This window comes from Hylobates moloch, unplaced genomic scaffold, assembly GCF_009828535.3.
Source record: "Hylobates moloch isolate HMO894 unplaced genomic scaffold, HMol_V3 SCAFFOLD_1, whole genome shotgun sequence".
NCBI lineage: Eukaryota > Metazoa > Chordata > Mammalia > Primates > Hylobatidae > Hylobates > Hylobates moloch.
Window position 1 is genome coordinate 46,147,431 of NW_026652276.1, and position 20,136 is coordinate 46,167,566.

The window sequence follows — 20,136 nt, forward strand, 5'->3', positions numbered from 1 at the left end:
CATGAGCCACTGCGCCCGGCCCAACAAAACTGTTTTAAAGGGAGGAATTGTTTTATAGTGATTAGAACAGAAAGTTAGGAATTCACATTTCACAGTTTTATTCTTGGGGCTCCGATTCCATTTATGACCTTTCATGGGTGTTTAATCTTATTCTGACTCAGTTTATCCAGTATAAAATTATGAAACACCAATGGATTGAATAAAAAGTAAGGGGACTAATTTTTGTGTGTGTGTGCTCATCGAAACCCATCAATTTGTATTCCTTCTGCATACAATGAGAAAATATTTTATAGTTAAACATTCTCAAATCTTAAAACTGCTTTCAAAGAATCAGGTTTTTATATGCAAATTTATTTAGTTGATGTGTTAATATATTTTGATAAATATAGAAGAGTCAAATTATAGTTTGATTTCCGGTACTTTTCATTGGCACCAATTTTGAGGAAATTTGGGTAATAAAAAGTAGGAATCTTTGTCATCTTGGCCTTTGCGAATAGCTAGTAAAATACAGTCAAGCAATTTAGTCCCCCAGTTTCCACCCCGTACCCCTAAACACTAAGTTTTGTTTTCCATGCTAAGAGTCTGATGGACTGTGTTAGAAATATTGAAGGGAATTGGGGGCAAGAGGAGTTATGGAACAAACATTGCTTCCTGAAGATCTTTTATATATACCTGATTTGTTAGTATCAGAAACCAGAGAGTAATTCAAAAGTTAAGGTAGAGGTTCTTAATTTTGGATCCCCTATACCCAGCCTTACAAGGTTTATGGATGGGCTTTAAGATCTGAAAATCCTCTGGAATTACATGTAAAACTTCCTATTTAAGGGCTTGTGTATATTTTTCTGGGTAGGCAGTCAGTAGAATAGCTTTTATTAATTTCCCAAAATAATCCTTGACTCAGAATAGCTTTAGGCCTTTGTGAAAATAAATTTTGGGCAGCTGTAGACTTACAGTACACACATATGCTAATAGAAATGAATTTTCGGTGTCTTTAAATTTTGGCAGAGGTACTAAGCACTGCCATTGGAGACAGCTAAAAGCATACTTATTTCTAAAATGATAAACATGACCTTAATGGATGTGTCTGTACATAGCTGTTGATAACCATTATTTTCTTAGTTTATCATGAAGTATCTTTGAATATTTTCTGTGGGACACATATACCTTAGTTATCTGTTACAGGCTTCGAAGACTACTGAGCATTACTAAGAGACATATTGCTAAAACAATTGACAATTGTGATAGAAAGTTTTAAAGGTGGTAAAAATTGATTGTGTTGAAAGGAAAAATTACTAATTAAATAAGTCAAATACCCATTTTTGCATTCACTTTAATATTTTATATTTGAAGGTAAGCTATTCTAATTAGAGAATTAACATGATACCCTGTGAAGGGTACAGTTTTTGGAAATAGACCTGAGTTTAAATCTTTACCTTGACTAAATTACATATCTTCTCTGAGGTGTGAAGAACAGGAGAGCATTTATTATATAGGATTGTTGTGATACTTAAACACAATAATTTATATCAAGAGCATGGCATGGAGTTGGTATGCAAATGAGATTATTTCCCTGCAATGATAATGTATCTTTTTTTTTTTTTTGAGACAGTCTCACTCTGTCACCCAGGCTGGCGTACAGTGGCATGATCTTGGCTCACTGCAACTTCTGCCTCCCAGGTTCAATAGATTTTCCTGCCTCAACCTCCTGCATAGCTGGGATTACAGGCATGTGCCACAACGCCTGGCTAATTTTTGTATTTTTAGTAGAGACAGGGTTTTGCCATGTTTGCCAGGCTGGTCTTGAACTCCTGACCTCAAGTGATCCGCCTGCCTCCGCCTCCCAAGATAATGTATCATTTTAATAGTGAAGAATAAATATAATTCTGTCTTATCCTGATGCTATAGTTTGCCATTTACATTTGTACGTGATAGCACTATAAATTTTATAAAAATACATATGATATTTGAATCAATTTAGAGAATAAAGATAAATTCTTCATGGCACAGATATTTCAAAGAATTGACTTTAAGTTGGAGGTATAACAGAATCTGTAATATACTAACGTTGTTCTCTGCAGAAAAATTAAAATTGATTGTTCTCATCTTCCCCCAGAGGAAAATTTGCTGTGGTTAGACAATGTATTTCAAAATCTACTGGCCAAGAATATGCTGCAAAATTTCTAAAAAAGAGAAGAAGAGGACAGGATTGTCGAGCAGAGATTTTACACGAGATTGCTGTGCTTGAATTGGCAAAGTCTTGTCCCCGTGTTATTAATCTTCATGAGGTCTATGAAAATACAAGTGAAATCATTTTGATATTGGAATAGTAAGTATATACTAAATGGTACCTATTTTAATTGGTATGGTGATTAAAATGTCAAGAACAAGAATGATAAAAGTGTGACAAGAACTTATAAAGAGTCCTGTTAATAAAATGTAGAAGGGACCTAATTTATATTCAGATATTTTCATAAGACTAAATGTACAGCCTCAGGCACATACACAAAAACTAACAGCACAGAATAAACAATTGACAAACACAACATTTGAGGAATGTGGAGAAATGAATATACATTATTTTGTTAATGGCTAATTGATTGAATTTTTCTGGAACACAGTCTGATGGGCAGATAGAATTGGAGTAATTTGTATATTTTCTTCATCTATTTGAAAAATACCTTCAAGAAAATAAGGAGAATAGAAAGGGAAACTGCATAAAACTATGCTTAAAACATTGTTTGTTAAAGAAATACATTTAGTATGTGTAATGTGTAAAGCACTATGTTAGTTGTAGCAATAAGAAATAAATATATCTCTTGCAACAAGTCTGTGAAAAAGTGAAAACACCCCCAGTATGCTACAGTTCACCAGGTGGTAGGGGTAGAGGATTGTTAAGGTAACGGTTTGTTACCTAGTATATTGACTTGTGACTCTTACAGAGTGCCTTTGTTGCATGATTGTCCACACGTTTATTCTAAGTATGTAAAATGTGTTTGAACATCTGTGACAATTGGAAGAGATCAGTTAGATTTATGTTCAGTATGCCTTAGGTGCCAATAGTTTTTAATGAAGTAAATACATTTTGTGATAAACTACGAAGAGATAAGTGTTTATTTTAGTAAAAAATGTATTGCTAACTATAGTAATTCTTTTTAGTAACTAACTTGCATCATTGCCTTTTTAAATTTAAAGGTATATTAACCTTATTTTTGTATTTAGTTATTTTTAAATTAATGTTTTTGTTCCACAAAATAGATTGGCTGGAATCAACTTGTGAATGAAAATGAAGATTTTGCAAAATGTTAAACTGACAAGTAGTTCATTTAAGAATGAATACTATGTACATTTCCCAGAACCATATTAAGGCATGTTATATAGCACTTTCAAAATAAATTAGAATTGCAGAAAAGGCCAAGATACTACCAATATGATTTCATTTTTTATATATTTTGTTACTATTTTTGTCAAAGATTCTTCAGCTGACCTTTAAAAAGTTACCTACTTGCATAACATCTGCATGTTTGAAGTGTGTAAAAAGTAGCTAACATTTGTCAAAACAGTAGTGGAATACTAGGTTTGGAGGATGAATATACATAAGAACATTGACTGTTTTCATAAAATCCTCTTTTGGGGGTTCATCCAAACAGCAACGACAAAATACACCGGAAAGATTTGAGACATTTTATGGATGGACCTTGTTCATACTCCGGAAAATTGACTCAGGTACCTTACCCAGTAAACTGGCAGAACTTACTGATCTCTATACCTCTGACTGAAATGTAGCAAGCACTCAGAAAATGTTTAAGTGGATTAATGTATTAAATTTCTTACCAGAGTGACTAAGACCCACTAAATTTGTTGCTAGGACTTTGGCTTAATTACTATGCCTTCCGCTTTTGGGGTGGCATTGTCACATTTAGTAGTCTCAGTTGAAGGTAAAAATTTAATCAGGTATAGTTGTTTTAGTAGTGTGGCATAATTTTAACATGGTAAAATTAAAATGGTGGAATCTTTAATAACTATCACCCAGTCAGTTCTGTCCTCAAATCATCCTACACACTTTTTCTTCCCCAACTCTTATTTTACAAAATTTCAAGTCTGTAGAAAAGTTGAAAAAATAGTACCATTAACATCTTTATACTCTTCACTTTTATTCACCAGTTGTTGGCATTTTGCCACATTTACTGAACCATTTGAAAGTTGTCGGTATTACAATATTCCTTTTTATGCTGAAGTGTTTGGTGTGGGTGATGATGTGTATTTATTGTATCACATCAGGTGGCAATAAAGTCAGGTTGTTTTATTACTGGTTTTGCTAAATTTGAACATGCTTAAGGTGTAGTCTTCTAGCTCTCCTCATTGTAAAGGAACATTTTCCCTTTTTAATTAATCTGTGTGGTGATATTTACAGACTATGTGAATATTATCTTTTTTTTTTGTTTTTTGTTTTGGATGGAGTCTTGCTCTGTCACCAGGCTGGAGTGCAGTGGCGCAGTCTCAGCTCACTGCAACCTCCACATCCTGGTTCAAGCGATTGCCCTGCCTCAGCCTCCCAAGTAGCTGGGATTACAGGCATGTGCCACCACACCCAGCTAATTTTTTGTATGTTACTAGAGACGGGGTTTCACCATGTTGGCCAATATGTCTCGATCTCCTGAGCTCGTGATCCACCCACCTCGGCCTCCCAAAGTGCTGGGATTACAGGCGTGAGCCACCGCTCCTGGCCAATATTATCTTCTTAACTTTTCATCTAGTGATTTCCCTGTCCCACTTTTTAATATTTCTATGGATTTCATGTTTTTTTAAATTAATCTAACACATGGCATTAACAGAAAATAACCCATTATGTTTTAATTAATGAGTTCTAATCAGTTTCTGCCACTGTCTTTTCTTCATGCTCAAATTGTCCGAAGCTTATTGGTGGTTCCCTTTCAAGCTACTTCTGTGTCCTTTTGATATAATCTCATTGGTGTTTGAGGACTCCCTTGCTTTATGCACACCAAGATTTCCAGGGTCATCTTGTTATCTTGCCTGCCCCAGACATGTAATCAGCCATCTCTCTGAGAAGTTCTGGTTTTTTTAAGTGGGGAATAGCATTTAGAAACCAAATATGGGTGTTGGACATGCTCACTTTTAATGGAGTATTGTTATTTTTAGGCCTTTTCTAAGGATAGTGTTAGGAAATCATTTTTTCAAAATCATGAATTTAGTCTCATAGCTCCAATTCAAGTCCACCACTACAAGGTTCTTCATCGCTTCTCACGTTCTGTATGTGCATCTCCCCTCTCTCACAGTGAAAACCCAGGTTCTCAGCAATACTTGCTCATTCACTTTATCCAACAATACGTACAAAATAGTTACAGCATAACAATACTAATACTACTACCAACAGCAAACTACTTAGTACAATTTTTTTTTTTTTTTGGACTTTGTTTTTACAGTTAGACTATAGCCCATTAAGGGTATCTAGTTAGAGTTATATATATAGTTAGATACATTTGTTTCTGTTTATATTCAGTGTTAGGATGTGATTTTTTAAATTCTTATTCTGAAATTCTAAAAAAGGTTTGCATGATTCAAAACTTAAAAAAATGTGGCCAGGCATAGTAGCTTATGCCTGTAATCCTAGCAATTTGGGCCAAGGCCGGAGGATCACTTGAATCCAGGAGTTCGAGACCAGCCTGGGCAACAAACTGAGACCCTCATCTCCATATATTAAAAAAATAAAAAATAAATAATTGTTTTTTTAAACCACCAAAAAAAGTATAAACATGTATCCCCTGTACTGCAAAATCTTGCTCTCATTCCTATTCTTTCTACTCTCTTCCAGCCGAACCTTTGTAGGTAACCACATTTATTCATTCTGGCTCATTCTTTATGTGTTTCTTCTTGCAAATATAAGCACACTTGTATATATTTACTATTCTTACTTACAGAAAAGGTAGTATAGTATATATACTCCTTTGCACCTTGTGTTTTTGTTTGTTTCCTTAAGAATATATTCCAGAAATCATTCTACATTAGTTCATAGGCATCTTTTTGACTATTATTATGGCTGATTTCTTAAATGGCTGCATAGTACTCTGTTGTATGGTTGGATCTTGCTTTAGTTAGTCGACCTTCTGTGAATGGGAATTATTATGGAGATGTAGCTTTAGAGTAAATTCCTAGAAGAATGATTGTTGGTCAAAGAGTAAATGCATATGTAGTTGTATTAGATGTTGTCAAATTTCCTTCCATATGAGCAGCACACAGTCACTTTTAAAAGGCACTTTTTTGTCCGGGCGTGGTGGCTCACGCCTGTAATCCCAGCACTTTGGGAGGCCGAGGCAGGGGGATCACGAGGTCGGGAGATAGAGACCATTCTGGCTAACAGGGTGAAACCCCATCTCTACTAAAAAATACAAAAAATTAGCCGGGTATGTTGGTGCACGCCTCTAGTCCCAGCTACTCAGGAGGCTGAGGCAGGAGAATGCTTGAACCTGGGAGACAGAGGTTGCAGTGAGCTGAGATGGCACCACTGCACTCCAGCCTGGGCAACAGAGCGAGACTTCATCTCAAAAAAAAAAAAGGCACTTTTTTGATTTGTTACATTTGCTAATTATATGAATCAATCTAGAACTTTCTTCTGGAAAAACTATAGGCTCTTTTTGCTTTTGTGTTTTGTTTTGCCTCTACCTAACCTATTTTTTGGATTAGTTTACTTGTGTGAATTAATCTCAAATTCTTGCAACCTGCTTGTCACTTTTAACAGTTATTAAAATCTTTCCTTTTTTATTTTAATACATAGTTCATGGGAAAATATTTCATTGCGAGTTATGAAGTCTACATGATTGTTTTAGCCTTTTATTTCTTCAGAAAGTAATATAAATCTTACTTTTCTGGAAGGTAGTATTAGATCTATTTATACATAGGGAGGAAAATTTGAGGATAATTGAGTCATTCCATCACCACTATCCATGAGACAAAGACTTTTCCATACCAAGTGTCTTTAACGCATATTTGTAGAATTAAATAAAATATAGCTATACATATTAAAAAGCTTTTTTAAAAACTTCTGGAAGGAAGGTGTTATCTAATTGGACATATTAAGTTTTTAATGCTGCATTTTGAGCAAATTAAAGTTGGTCATAAAAAATACTTACCTTTGGCTGGGCACGGTGGCTCACACCTGTAATACCAGCACTTTGGGAGGCCAAGATGGGCGGATCTCAACGTCAGGAGATCAAGACCATCCTGGCTAACATGGTGAAACCTCATCTCTACTAAAAATACAAAAAATTAGCCAGGCGCCTGTAGTCCCAGCTACTTGGAAGGCTGAGGCAGAAGAGTGGTGTGAACCTGGGAGGCAGAGCTTGCAGTGAGCCGAGATCGCACTACTGCACCCCAGTCTGGGCAACAGAGCAAGACTAAGTCTCAAAAAAAAAAAAAACAAAAAACAAACAAAACAAAACTTACCTTTTGGAGAACACAACAAAAACTTTGTCCTAGAAATAGTGAAGATCAAAAGGGGAACTTACATTCATCAGAGACAACTCAGATTATGTGAGAATGCTATTTTCTTTTTGTCAAGAAATTTTGTCTACTAAACATCTCTAAGTAAATGCTAAGTACCCAACAGAAAAGGATGGAGACTGTACCAAAACATGCAAAACAGAAAGCCTTACCTTCTGGAATGATCTCAGTCACCAGAGAAATAACATTTTAATATGATCTTAACAATTTCAGCCATAACGTATGTTGAACATTTACACTCTGGCAGGCAGTGTGATAGGCACATTATCTGTATTCTCATTTGATTTTTAAAGCAATCCTGCAAAAAAGGAGATTGGTATTCACATCATATGTCTAGTTAATACTCCAGTGTCTTTCCATTCTAAAATCCCATGGACTGTGTTTCTTCCATTAGCATAGGAATATAATTTTAAAGAGACTTAATATTCAAATCTTAAAACAAGTTCGTTTTGATCACCAGAAATAAATGCTTATTTTAAAAATCTTTACCATGGCTTTTCAAAGCTATATGACTAGATTTGCATTTTATGGATAATTGAGATATTACTTTGTTTTACTGAAAATCTTGGCTCTCTATAACTCACAGAAATCTATCATTTTTGATAGGAAAATATTCTGATTTTAATCTTTCACATATTAACTTTATGTTGTAGGAATATTTCTAAAAGATCTTCTCTACTTGCTGTTCCTATAAAAGACAGATATAGATCTAGATAATATATAGCACATAGGTTTTCATGACTGTGTAACCTGTGCGAAAGTATTGTTATCACATATTGTCACACATAACACATGTATATATGCATGAGCAAGTGAACACAGTTGCTGAATTTCTAAATTTTTTTGTTGATATCCCTGCAAGGGGCAAACTCTTTTTAGAGAGAAAGAGTAGAAGTCACCTGATTGTAGCTCCCAGGTCAATGATAATGATATAGGCGGCTTTTCTGACTGTAGATATTTTTCTTTTTCTTTTTTTTCTTTTGTTTTTTTTTTTTTTTAGTCACTGCTCTGGGTGACTGCTCAGAGTGGTTTCCTTAACAGAAGTCTTGTTTGCTACTCATTGCCTGTTTTTTTTTCCAATTTCTGCTAACTTCTGCAATTTGCTTCTTATGTTATCTGTTCTTTCCCTCCTCTTAACTCTTCCTAATTTTCGTATTTTCTGTAGCTCCACCTTCGTTCCTCTGTTGTGTGAGAAATGGCAGTCCTACGAAATGCATTGGTCAGCTTGTCAAACTAAAAGGAAGAGACAGTGTGACTGGCTGACAATCATAGTATTTTATTTGATCTTACTATTAAAACAAACAAGCAAAAAACTGAGGATATTTTCCCTGATTATAAAAGTAATACCTATTCATTGTGTTAAATTTAGGAGATACAGAAAAGAGAAATCACATGTAAATGATGGTTACTTTATGGTATGTTCCTGTATTTAAAAATTACTCTTATTTTTTGGTCTGTGCATATGTAGTTTTAGAGATAAAATTTTGATCTACTGGGCATACTGTAACTCTCCTTTTTCACTTAAGAATATAGTGTGTGCATCTTTATGTGTACCATATAGTGTTTCTAAAAATAGATTTTAATTTAGCAAAGACTTTAAAAATTTCCTTCAAAATCAGAGTTCAACAAAAAGTCCCAAAATTTGGAAAGGCGAGATGTTGGCTAGATTTGCAATTAATGTTTGTTGGCTCATTATAATAGCTGATATTGGCTGGGCGCAGTGGCTCACGCCTGTAATCACAGCACTTTGGGAGGCCGAGGTGGGTGGATCACGAGGTCAGGAGATGGAGACCATCCTGGCTAACATGGTGAAACCCCGTCTCTACTGAAAAATGCAAAAAATTAGCCGGGTGTGGTGCCACACGCCTGTAGTCCTAGCAACTCAGGAGGCTGAGGCAGGAGAATTGCTTGAACCCGGGAGGGGGAGGTTGTGGTGAGTCGAGATTGCGCTACTGCACTCCAGCCTGGGCGACAGAGCAAGACTCAGTCTCGGGAAAAAAAAAAAAATAGCTGTTATCTATTGAATATTTACCATGTGTCAGACACTGTGATAAGTATTTATTGAAATGATCTGCTTTGATTCTTTTAGGATGTTTGTGCTCAATTCTTTATGTGGATTATCCAATTTAATTCTTAGACCATGAAGCAGGAGCTATTCTATTATTCACATTACAGTAGAAGAAACAGAGGCACATTTTGTCCCAGTTCACCTAGCCTAGTTAGTGACAGAGCTACAGTGAAACCCAGGCAGTCTTGATTTCAGTAGGTACTCCTATATGCACCATGCTATCCTGTCTCTTCCTAGGCACTGGGAATTGCTTTCCATACTTTCACTTTACTTTCTTGTATTTTGTTTTTACTTTTAGAATTGGTGGAGTGTTCTGGTTATTGAAGTAACTTTAATGAATTTGTAATATAAAATGTTGGTAAATAATCATAAAGTATTCAAGAATAAATTTCTTACCTAAACAATTTATGTTGCTGTACATATGAAGAATACACATCTATTTTTTATATATTTAGGGGGTGTAAATATATAAATTCATATTTTATACTGTTTTCTAATAATTTCAAGTTATTTGGTCTGATTTTTATAAGATAGGACTAGATTATTAGTATTTATATCCTGTAAAGTACCTAACAAAAAATAAATTCTAAGAGAATCTAAAGTGATTCTTATTTGCTTATGATTGCATTAGTACTGTTACCTAATATAATACTATTTGTAATATTATTTTGACTGTCTTTGCAGGAATGTATTTAGACCACTTTCTATTTTGAGAGGATTTGTATCATTGAAACTAAACAGTGTAACCGGAAAGGGAAGGAGTGATGGTGTCACTGCCATTCTGTGCCACTCTACCCTCAGGAGACCTTGAGAAGGGGTGTGAGAAATGAATACTGACATGCAGACCAAGGGCCGCTAGGCAGTCTGTATGTTAATTATTCTTGAAGATTAGTGTATTTCTTTTTTTAGATTAAAAAAATGTGAATTCCCAAAATGGTCTCTCTATACCTTATTTTGGAGTTCACTACTATAAATTTAATAGCAAACTACACTTTTCAATACTCAGATTATCTTTATCATGATATGTTGAGGCAGATATTAAAATTAATGTCTCGGCCAGACACGATGGCTCACACCTGTAATCCCAACACTTTGGGAGGCCAAGATGGGCAGATCACGAGGTCAAGAGATCGAGACCATCCTGGCCAACATGGTAAAACCTCGTCTATAATAAATACAAAAATTAGCTGGGCGTGGTGGCGTGCGCCTGTAGTCCTAGCTACTCGGGAGGCTGAGGCAGGAGAATCTCTTGAACCCAGGAGGCAGAGGTTGCAGTGAGCCGAGATGGCGCCACTGCACTGCAGCCTGGCAACAGAGTGAGACTCCGTCTCAAAAAAAAAAAAAAAAAAAATTATGTCTCACGAATTTACAGCAAATTTTGGTGAGTGTAATGGGTTTAAAGTGACATATACGTGATTGGAGCTTTCACATGTATTCCTTATAAGCTGTCCTACAGAGTTTTTTTCTGCAAAGTCAGAAAGTGTAAAGCAGCAAATGTTTGTGGCTTCTAACTGGCTTACTGTGTTTAGATTGCTCAATTGCAAATTATATCTGCAGTGTGAAGTGTCAGTCCTTGTGACTTTCAACTTGGGACTCAAATTTGAGCCCACCATTATTTTTTCTTCTTATGGCTCCTAACACTTATGACATATTTCTTCCTCTTGGCAGTCACTGAGACTTCTGAATCCCCAGTTTCAACCCCTCTAAAGAATCACTGCCCATTCCATCATTCATTCATTCAATAAACATTACTGACCACCTACTGCAGTGCATGCTAGATACTGTTCTTGATGTGGTAGTAGCAGTGAGCCAAAGAAGTAAAAATACAGTAATAATATTTTCTAGAGTGTGTTACTATTTTATCATATAGAATATACTTGTGTATTCCCAAATATACCTTACAAATTTGATGAATAACTGTATAAATGTTTTTGCATGATGTTCTGACTAATTTTATCTTATTTAGATTTAATCCCCCCCAAAAAAATCTATTGATTTTATTGATATTTCTGCTTTATGGATGACTATAAGTAACTGACCCTAAGTTATATTGCAGGTAAATAGAAGAGTTAGGATTTTATGTTTCAATAATTCATTCCAAACCTAGAAATTTTTCACTATGCCTTTTTCAGCATTCTTTAAATTTCAGTTCTTTAGAATTTATTTATTTATTTATTTGTGTTCTGGCCCCAAGTATTCTGCATGAAGCTACAATACAGGATGGTATTGGCTAAGAATGCAGATTCTTACTCATATTCAAGTTTCTTAACCTAATTGTACTTGTTTCTACTGTAAAATGGGTGTAATAACCATGTACCTCACATGTTTGTCATGAGGCTCAAAATACATATATAAGAATTCATATATATGAAAACATATGTATATATATGAATACATATAGATGTATACATATGAGGAGAGCACAAAGAGCTACTATTTTTATTATCTTTATTGCAGTGAAGGCAGGCTGCAACATTATTAGATCATAAAGCAATTCAGTTTTATTTATTAATATTCAAGTATTAGTACCCAGAATTTGAAATAGTCTCATCACTTATTTTCTTTTCTTTTTTCTTTTTTCTTTTGGGATGGAGTCTTGCTCTGTAGCTCAGGCTGGAATGCAGTGGTGCCATCTCGGCTCACTGCAACCTTTGTCTCCCAGGTTCAAGTGATTCTCCTGCCTCAGCTTCCCAAGTAGCTGAGATTATAGGCACCTGCCACCATGCCCAGCGAATTTTTGTGTTTTTAGTAGAGATGTTTCACCATGTTGGCCAAGCTGGTCTTGAACTCCCAACCTTCAGTGATCCGCCTGTCTCAGCCTCCCAAAGTGCTGGGATTACAGGCATGAGCCACCGCGCCCAGCCATCATCACTTATTTTTTTCCTTAAAGATCTCTCACTTCCCTGCCCTGTCTTTAAGTGTAATGTATTAACATTTATATAGTTGTATGTCTTTTACTTAACAGGTACACAATATTTAAAAGTGTTTAGGTGAATGAATTTTCAAGTCTCTGTTCTTTGAATTTTATTTAAGTGCTGCAGGTGGAGAAATTTTCAACCTGTGTTTACCTGAGTTGGCTGAAATGGTTTCTGAAAATGATGTTATCAGACTCATTAAACAAATACTTGAAGGAGTTTATTATCTACATCAGAATAACATTGTACACCTTGATTTAAAGGTAACGTAAGATGTGATTTAAAGTAATGTAACATCTGTGTTCTTCTTCTGCTCTTAGTATGCACAATTGCAAACTGGTATTAACAGGAAACAATGGTTGGTTCCTGGTCGTCTAGACTGCACTGGTATGCTCTTTGCTTACGTGTGCTACAGGGCCTTAATTTTATATTGGCAGAAAGGAGAAGACTGCATGTGTGAGCAGCTCAAATTACTGGGCTCTTAAAATGCATCATTCCTGTGTTCTAATCCTACATTAGATGGAATTATTCCATTCTATCCCACTCTTACAACCACATCCTGGACCTTCTTATTTTAAAATGCTGTCTATCTCTGAAATGCTCAATTGTGTAATCTCCATCTCTGAAAATAAATCCTGCTAATCCTCATTCATTTTCTCCTATTACCCTTCATTCATTTTTGTCTTGAGGTTTTCAGTCTTTTGGCTTCTTCCAGATCATTCAGGCTCTTTACCCAAGCCCCGAACCTCCAGTCTCTCATCTCCATCTCTCATGTTGTTATCCTTTCTCCTTATCCTTCCTTCATAACCACACAAGGACCTTAAGATCTGAATGAGTCTGTCTCTCATTTTTTGAGCATTAGATTCTTCTATTTTTATGTGGTCTCCTTGCATGACCCTTTGGCTTCTATTACCACTTTAATAATAATAATAATTCAAAAATCTCCACCTACAGCCCAGGCCTCTCCCTTAATTTCCAAATCCTCTTACCGCTTTTTCAAAAGAAAAAACCCTGTAGTTCTGTTTTGGGCCCCACTATGGAGCAGGGGGACAGTATTTGCCATCTAGTATCCATGCTATTTCCCCAACTGATAAAATACTGGAAAAGAAGCAACATAGTAAATGCCAAGATAATCATGCTGCCACCAGCTTCCTGTTGGGTCATTTTCCTGCTAACATCAACGCAAGTACATTACATAGCATCGCATAGCCCTTGAAGTCCGGGATGGCATATAAACCTGTGGTCGACAACAACAGAGCTAATTACCTTTACCTTTTCTCCTGTAATAGGCTCTGTGCTTTAACAAGCATGAGATTGCCCCAAAGTTAAGTGACTGTTAGAATTATTTGCACAGATTTTGGGAGCAGCACCTTGGCAGAGGTATGGGGACTTTGTAATAGGCTGTGGGCCTACAGTAGTAGTAAAGCAAAATCATGTGGTTCTAGGAGGCAATGGATGAGGTGTACTATGCCCTCTTATTGTCTAAGCTAAAGCCAGGGAACAGTCAGACCTGGCTCATCCAGAATCATCCCATTGTACTGAACCATTTTTCATTTCTGGAAATGTTTACATGCTCATTCCTTCATGCCTTCTTTTGTGCTGTTTCCCAGAGCACCTTTCTGTTTTTCTTTTTCTTTTGTTTTTTTTTTTTTTTTTTTGAGAGAGAGTCTTGCTCTGTCGCCCAGGCTGAATTGCAGTGGTGCGATCTCAGCTTACTGCAAGCTCCGCCTCCTGGGTTCACGCCATTCTTCTGCCTCAGCCTCCCGAGTAACTGGGACTACAGGTGCCCACCACCACGCCTGGCTAATTTTTTTTTTTTTTTTTTTGTACTTTTAATAGAGACAGGGTTTCACCATGTTAGCCAGGATGGTCTTGATCTCCTGACCTTGTGGTCTGCCTACCTCAGCCTCCCAAAGTGCTGGGATTACAGGCGTGAGCCACCACGCCAAGTCTCAGCTTAAGCATCATCTCTACTGCAAAGCCTTCTTGGATTTTCTTATTGACAGAATGAGGTAGTCTTTTTATTACTGAGTATTCTATAGCTTAATCTTTCCATTTAACTTCTTTTCTCTTCAAACCTAGAATCCTTTTTGGGTGTGTTTTTGGCTTTATGCATCATTGAATAATAGCTCCTCCTAAGTAGTAAGTCAGTAAATGTTTGATGCATGACTCAATGAAATGTATAATAGCTGAGCCGTATGTTCCACTTAATATACCTTCCGTTTGAGACTAGTATGCTTTTATTGTATATTACTTATCATGTTTTTGTTGTACTTTATTTAGCCACAGAATATATTACTGAGCAGCATATACCCTCTCGGGGACATTAAAATAGTAGATTTTGGAATGTCTCGAAAAATAGGGCATGCGTGTGAACTTCGGGAAATCATGGGAACACCAGAATATTTAGGTAAGAATTTCCTTTTATTTTCTATACCATTTTGAAATTTATTAAGTAAATGATACCGCTGTAGAATTATATTTTAGAGCATGTAATTCGATTCAGTTAAAAGGATTTGATTGGTTCAAGTATTTTGATACATTAAAAATTTGGTTAGGTTATGACACATTTAAATGAAATGTATTGAATAAAAGTATGAAACATTTACAGCAATTCAGGGGACACTGAATATGTAAATGTACAAGTTGAATGTTTGTGTATAAAGGATTTCTACATAAGGAAAAAAGAAATGGGTAAGAGGGAAGTTAGGGAAAAAGAGAAAAATGGAAAAAGAAAAACTGCTACAGTCAAGTGGCCCATGATTGTCTTTGAAGCCTGGCTGTTGGCTAGATCTCACTTCTATTTCTGTCTGGTCCCAATTCCAGAGCTGTTCACAATACAGATATCTTCAGTTTAAACTTACAGGAATTGTTAGTCGGCCACCTCATTTTTGTTTTATTGCTGCTGCTTTAGAATATGAGGTTTTGCATAGGGTTGTGAAAGTAGGGTTTTGAAGAAGAGTGCCAAAAAGAACCTTTGATTAGGTAATCTGGGCATATTGTATGAAATCAACAGATTAGATTATGCATATGAAAGGTTTTTAAGTTGTATGAAGCAGTATATAAATTGGAAGTATTTTAACTTTTAATCTTTTTACCTTTTTTTGTTTGTTGTTCATACTGATGTCCCCATGTGGACATTGAAAAGATACAGTTAAACAGACCAGTGCGACTCAGCTAGGCAGCTGTCTTTTCCAAAAATAAAAAACAGAGAAAATTACTAACTTTTGAATGCTAACTGGGGCTATAGTCCTAGAATAAATGAATGTAATTATTGGTAACACAGCTCACAGAAGTATGTGAAAATGTAGGTGGTTTAACAGAAGCTGACTGTATATGATTTAAAGGCTTTATTAATAAAAATGTTAGGCTTTAGGAAACAGTTTCTCCTTGGAGAAATTATGAAACCATATTGTGAAACAAGAAAATTATTTTTCACTCATAAATCCTAGTTTGGACTCTACTGATTTGAAATAATATGGTAATGTTTAGAAAGCATAGAGAATTTATTTTGCACTTTTTTTGGCAAGTGAAGACAGCAGAAAATTAATTGCTTTGGAAATTAGGTCCTTGATAATTTAAGAGGAATGTTTAATCCACTTGAAAATCTAGCATTTCTGGCTGGGTGCGGTGACTCACACCTGTAATCTCAGCACTTTGGGAGGCCAAGGCGAGTGGATCACTTGAAGTCAGGAGTTCCAGACTAGCCTAACCAACTTGGTGAAACCCCATCTCTACTAAAAATACAAAATTAGCCAGGCATGGTGGCGCATGCCTGTAGTCCCACCTACTTGGGAGGCTGAGGCAGGAGAATTGCTTGAATCCAAGAGGCAGAGGTTGCAGTGAGCCAAGATCATGCCATTTGTACTCCAGCCTGGGCAACAAGAGCGAAACTCCCATCAGAAAAAAGAAAATCTAGCATTTCCGAGAAGCAAAATTTGCTCATAATGTCATTGCAGATGCACATAATCCTGTTTACCCCAAAAGAAAAACCTAAATTAGTCTAATAAAATAATGCAAATTAACTCTAAAGTAATAAAACTAAAATTTTTTTTAAAATTCTAGCTTCTAGCGTTTTACTTTTTTATAATTGTTTTTTCTGAGATTAACCTAAATGAGTTTAACTACTTAGCCATTAATTACTCCAAGAATATTATCCATGTTTTTGAACCATCTGATCATATAATTTACTCAATATTAGGGATGTTTAAATGTCCAATCATAGGATAATTAATACTGTGCTAAATTTCTAAATTTCTATCATCTTATATCACTAGGATTTCCAAAATTAAATCCAGTTACAATTTTTTTTTTTTCCGAGACAGAGTCTCACTCTGTCGCCCAGGCTAGGGTGCAGTGGTGGGATCTCAGCTCACTGCAACCTATGCCTCCCAGGTTCAAGGGATTCTCCTGCCTCAGCCTCCTGAGTAGCTGGGATTACAGGCATGTGCCATCACACCTGGCTAATTTTTGTATTTTTAGTAGAGACAGGGTTTCACCATGTTAGCCAGGCTGGTCTCGAATTGTGACCTCAGGTGATCTGCCTGCCTCAGCCTCCCAAAGTGCTGAGATTACAGGCATGAGCCATCATGCCCGGTCCCAGTTATAACAGAATATAAAGTGATTTTCTTGTTTTAAAATTTGTCAATATTGAATTTAAGTTTTATCTTCTCTTTCAGCTCCAGAAATCCTGAACTATGATCCCATTACCACAGCAACAGATATGTGGTAAGATGTTGTTAGTTACCTAAACACCGTTATGGAAAGTTGGGAAATGTATATTCTGGGGTTCTTTGACTCCAAGAGTAAATAATAAGGCTTTCTTCAAAAGATTTTATTTGAATATCATTATTATGCTACAGGAAAATATTTACCTTTCCATTATTTTTAAGTAACACAAGTTCTGAGCCAAAATTATAGAAATAAATAGGAAAATCTCTCTCTCTGATGAAAACTCAGTTGAGTAAAAGAACAAAATACCTGCAGTACAGTGCTACATATTTTATGATGAAGGCAAAATGCTTAATAAGCATAGAAGCAGCAGCAGACAGTCCATTGCTGGGCTCCACCTCACAAAGGGAGACATCTGATCTAGGTCTAAAAGAGTTGGCTGGCCATGGTGGCTTACATCTGTAATCCCAGCACTTTGGGAGGCCAAGACAGGTGGATCATCAGGTCAGGAGTTAGAGACCAGCCTGGCCAACGTAGCAAAACCCCATCTCTACTAAAAATGTGAAAATTACCTGGACGTGGTGGCGCGTACCTGTAATCCCAGCTACTCAGGAGGCTGAAGCAGGAGAATCACTTGAACCGGGGAGGCAGAGGTTGCAGTGAGCCGAGATCATGCTATTGCACTCCAGCCTGGATGACAAAAAAAGCTAGAAGAAGGTATTTGTTAAGCAGAATAATTAGGTCAGGCCCACCCAAAAATGTACTTTTATGAGAGTACATCTCTGGGAAATTGTGAGTTTTTGTAGCTAGCAAAGAGAGAATACGATAGGGAATAGAACCAGAACTGATACTGGAGCTTCAGTTGAGACCACAAAGGGGACTGACTGCTCAGACCAAGTGGAAGGTCTAGACCTGTTCCATGTTCTGTGGAACTGCTCATGGGTTTGCCCAGGAATAAAGATGGTATGGCTAAATAAGTTGGTGAAACATGTACTATATTGTCTTTTTCTGACTCCTGGGCACCAGACTTGCCATTAACACATTTACAGATTTTAAAAGGTTTGCAGTGAAAAAATTTGCCTGCCCAGCTTCGTGCTTCACCAAACTTGCAGCCTCTATTTGTGCAGAACCTCTCTTTACATCTCACAAGTCATCACTTTGCCATTGGAAACCACTTAGGAAATGCTGCAGCAGCTTTGTGTACTCCACAGCAGGTATCTGTGTGAAGGATAGGTGGTAGCAATAATAATATATATTGAATACATTGTATTTATATAACACGTGCATTCCCTTGTGTTCTCTTTCTGTGAGGCACACTTTGAGATCATTAGTTTTAATAATATAGGAACTTTGCAATGTAAATCTGTAGTTTAACCATACCAGTTTTGAGGAGAGGAGTATGTTGAATGTCGATTGTACTTTATATAAATGTTTAAAAATTAACATACATTTTAAGTTCCCCTCCCTTGTTTTTCAGGAATATTGGTATAATAGCATATATGTTGTTAACTCACACATCACCATTTGTGGGAGAAGATAATCAAGAAACATACCTCAATATTTCTCAAGTTAATGTAGATTATTCAGAAGAAACTTTTTCATCAGTTTCACAGCTGGCCACAGACTTTATTCAGAGCCTTTTAGTAAAAAATCCAGAGTAAGTAATAATTTGTTTAAATACTATTGCAAATTTAGTTTGTTTAAATACTATTACAGAATAGCCGATTAAGAAAGTGTATTTTAAAATAGTATAAAATTGTTAGAAATATGCACAAGTTCTAGGTAAAATAGAGGGGTGGTATGAGCAATCATTAACAAATACGTAACTTCAGATATAAAATATACAGCAGGGGATTTTGAAGTAAAGAAAAGATTTGAGTTACTTCTCTCACAAACCACTACTAATCCCTGAAATTACCTAAAATAATTAGTCATAGAAATTTACAATACGCATGGCTGGTTATGAGACTTTATTGTAAATGATTTATAGTTAAATACTTTTACGGCCGGGCGCAGTGGCTCACGCCTGTAATCCCAGCACTTTGGGAGGCAGAGGCAGACGGATGATGAGGTCAGGAGATCAAGACCCTCCTGGCTAACACGGTGAAACCCCATCTCTACTAAAAATACAAAAAAATTAGCTGGGTGTGGTGGCAGGCGCCTATAGTGCCAGCTACTTGGGAGGCTGAGGCAGGAGAATGGCATGAACCCAGGAAGCAGAGCTTGCAGTGAGCAGAGATCGCACCACTGCACTCTAACCTGGGTGACAGAGCAAGACTCCGTCTCAAAAAAATAAATAAAATAAAATAATTTTACATACATAACAAGTATCATTTACTGATTGTGAAATCTTGAAGGATTGGATGCCTTTTGACAGGCTTACAAAAGAAGCGAGTCAGCTGAGCGTGGTGGCTCACGCCTATATTCCCAGCACTTTGGGAGGCCAAGGCAGCCGGATCATGAGGTCAGGAGTTCGAGACCAACCTGGCCAATATAGTGAAACACCATCTCTACTAAAAACACAAAAGTTAGCCGAGCGTGGTGTCATGCACCTATAGTTCCAGCTATTCAGGAGGCTGAGGCAGGAGAATTGCTTGAACCCGGAAGGCAGAGGTTGCGGTGAGCTGAGATCGCACCACTGCACTCCAGCCTGGGCGACAGAGAGAGACTCCATTGCAAAAATAAAACAAAACAAAAGTGATTTGGAGGGCAGTTAGGCACCATCTTTCAAAATATAAAGACCCAGTAACTTTACTAGTAACTCATCGTATGAACATAAGTGTACCCTAAAACTTAAAGTATAATAGTAAAAAAAAAAATTTCTCAGTATTCATTGAAGCATATTTATAATAGCAAAATGCTGGAAGCTTCCATTGGCATCTGGTTAAATTATGGTGTATCCATATGGAAGAGTACTAAATAATATAGCTGTTAATAAATATGTTAACTCTGTACTGATGTGGAAAA

The 20,136-nt window shown here is 36.4% G+C and overlaps 1 protein-coding gene across 1 annotated transcript in view; it reads left to right on the forward strand.

Moving 5' to 3' along the window:
• Positions 1–20,136, forward strand: part of STK17B (serine/threonine kinase 17b) — a 35,333-nt gene that overhangs the window by 10,432 nt on the left and 4,765 nt on the right. The window contains exons 3-7 of the mRNA XM_032755098.2: positions 2,114–2,326; positions 12,617–12,761; positions 14,782–14,908; positions 17,178–17,226; positions 18,647–18,826. Coding sequence (XP_032610989.1) covers positions 2,114–2,326; positions 12,617–12,761; positions 14,782–14,908; positions 17,178–17,226; positions 18,647–18,826 — 714 coding nt within the window. The remainder of the gene's footprint in view (positions 1–2,113; positions 2,327–12,616; positions 12,762–14,781; positions 14,909–17,177; positions 17,227–18,646; positions 18,827–20,136) is intronic.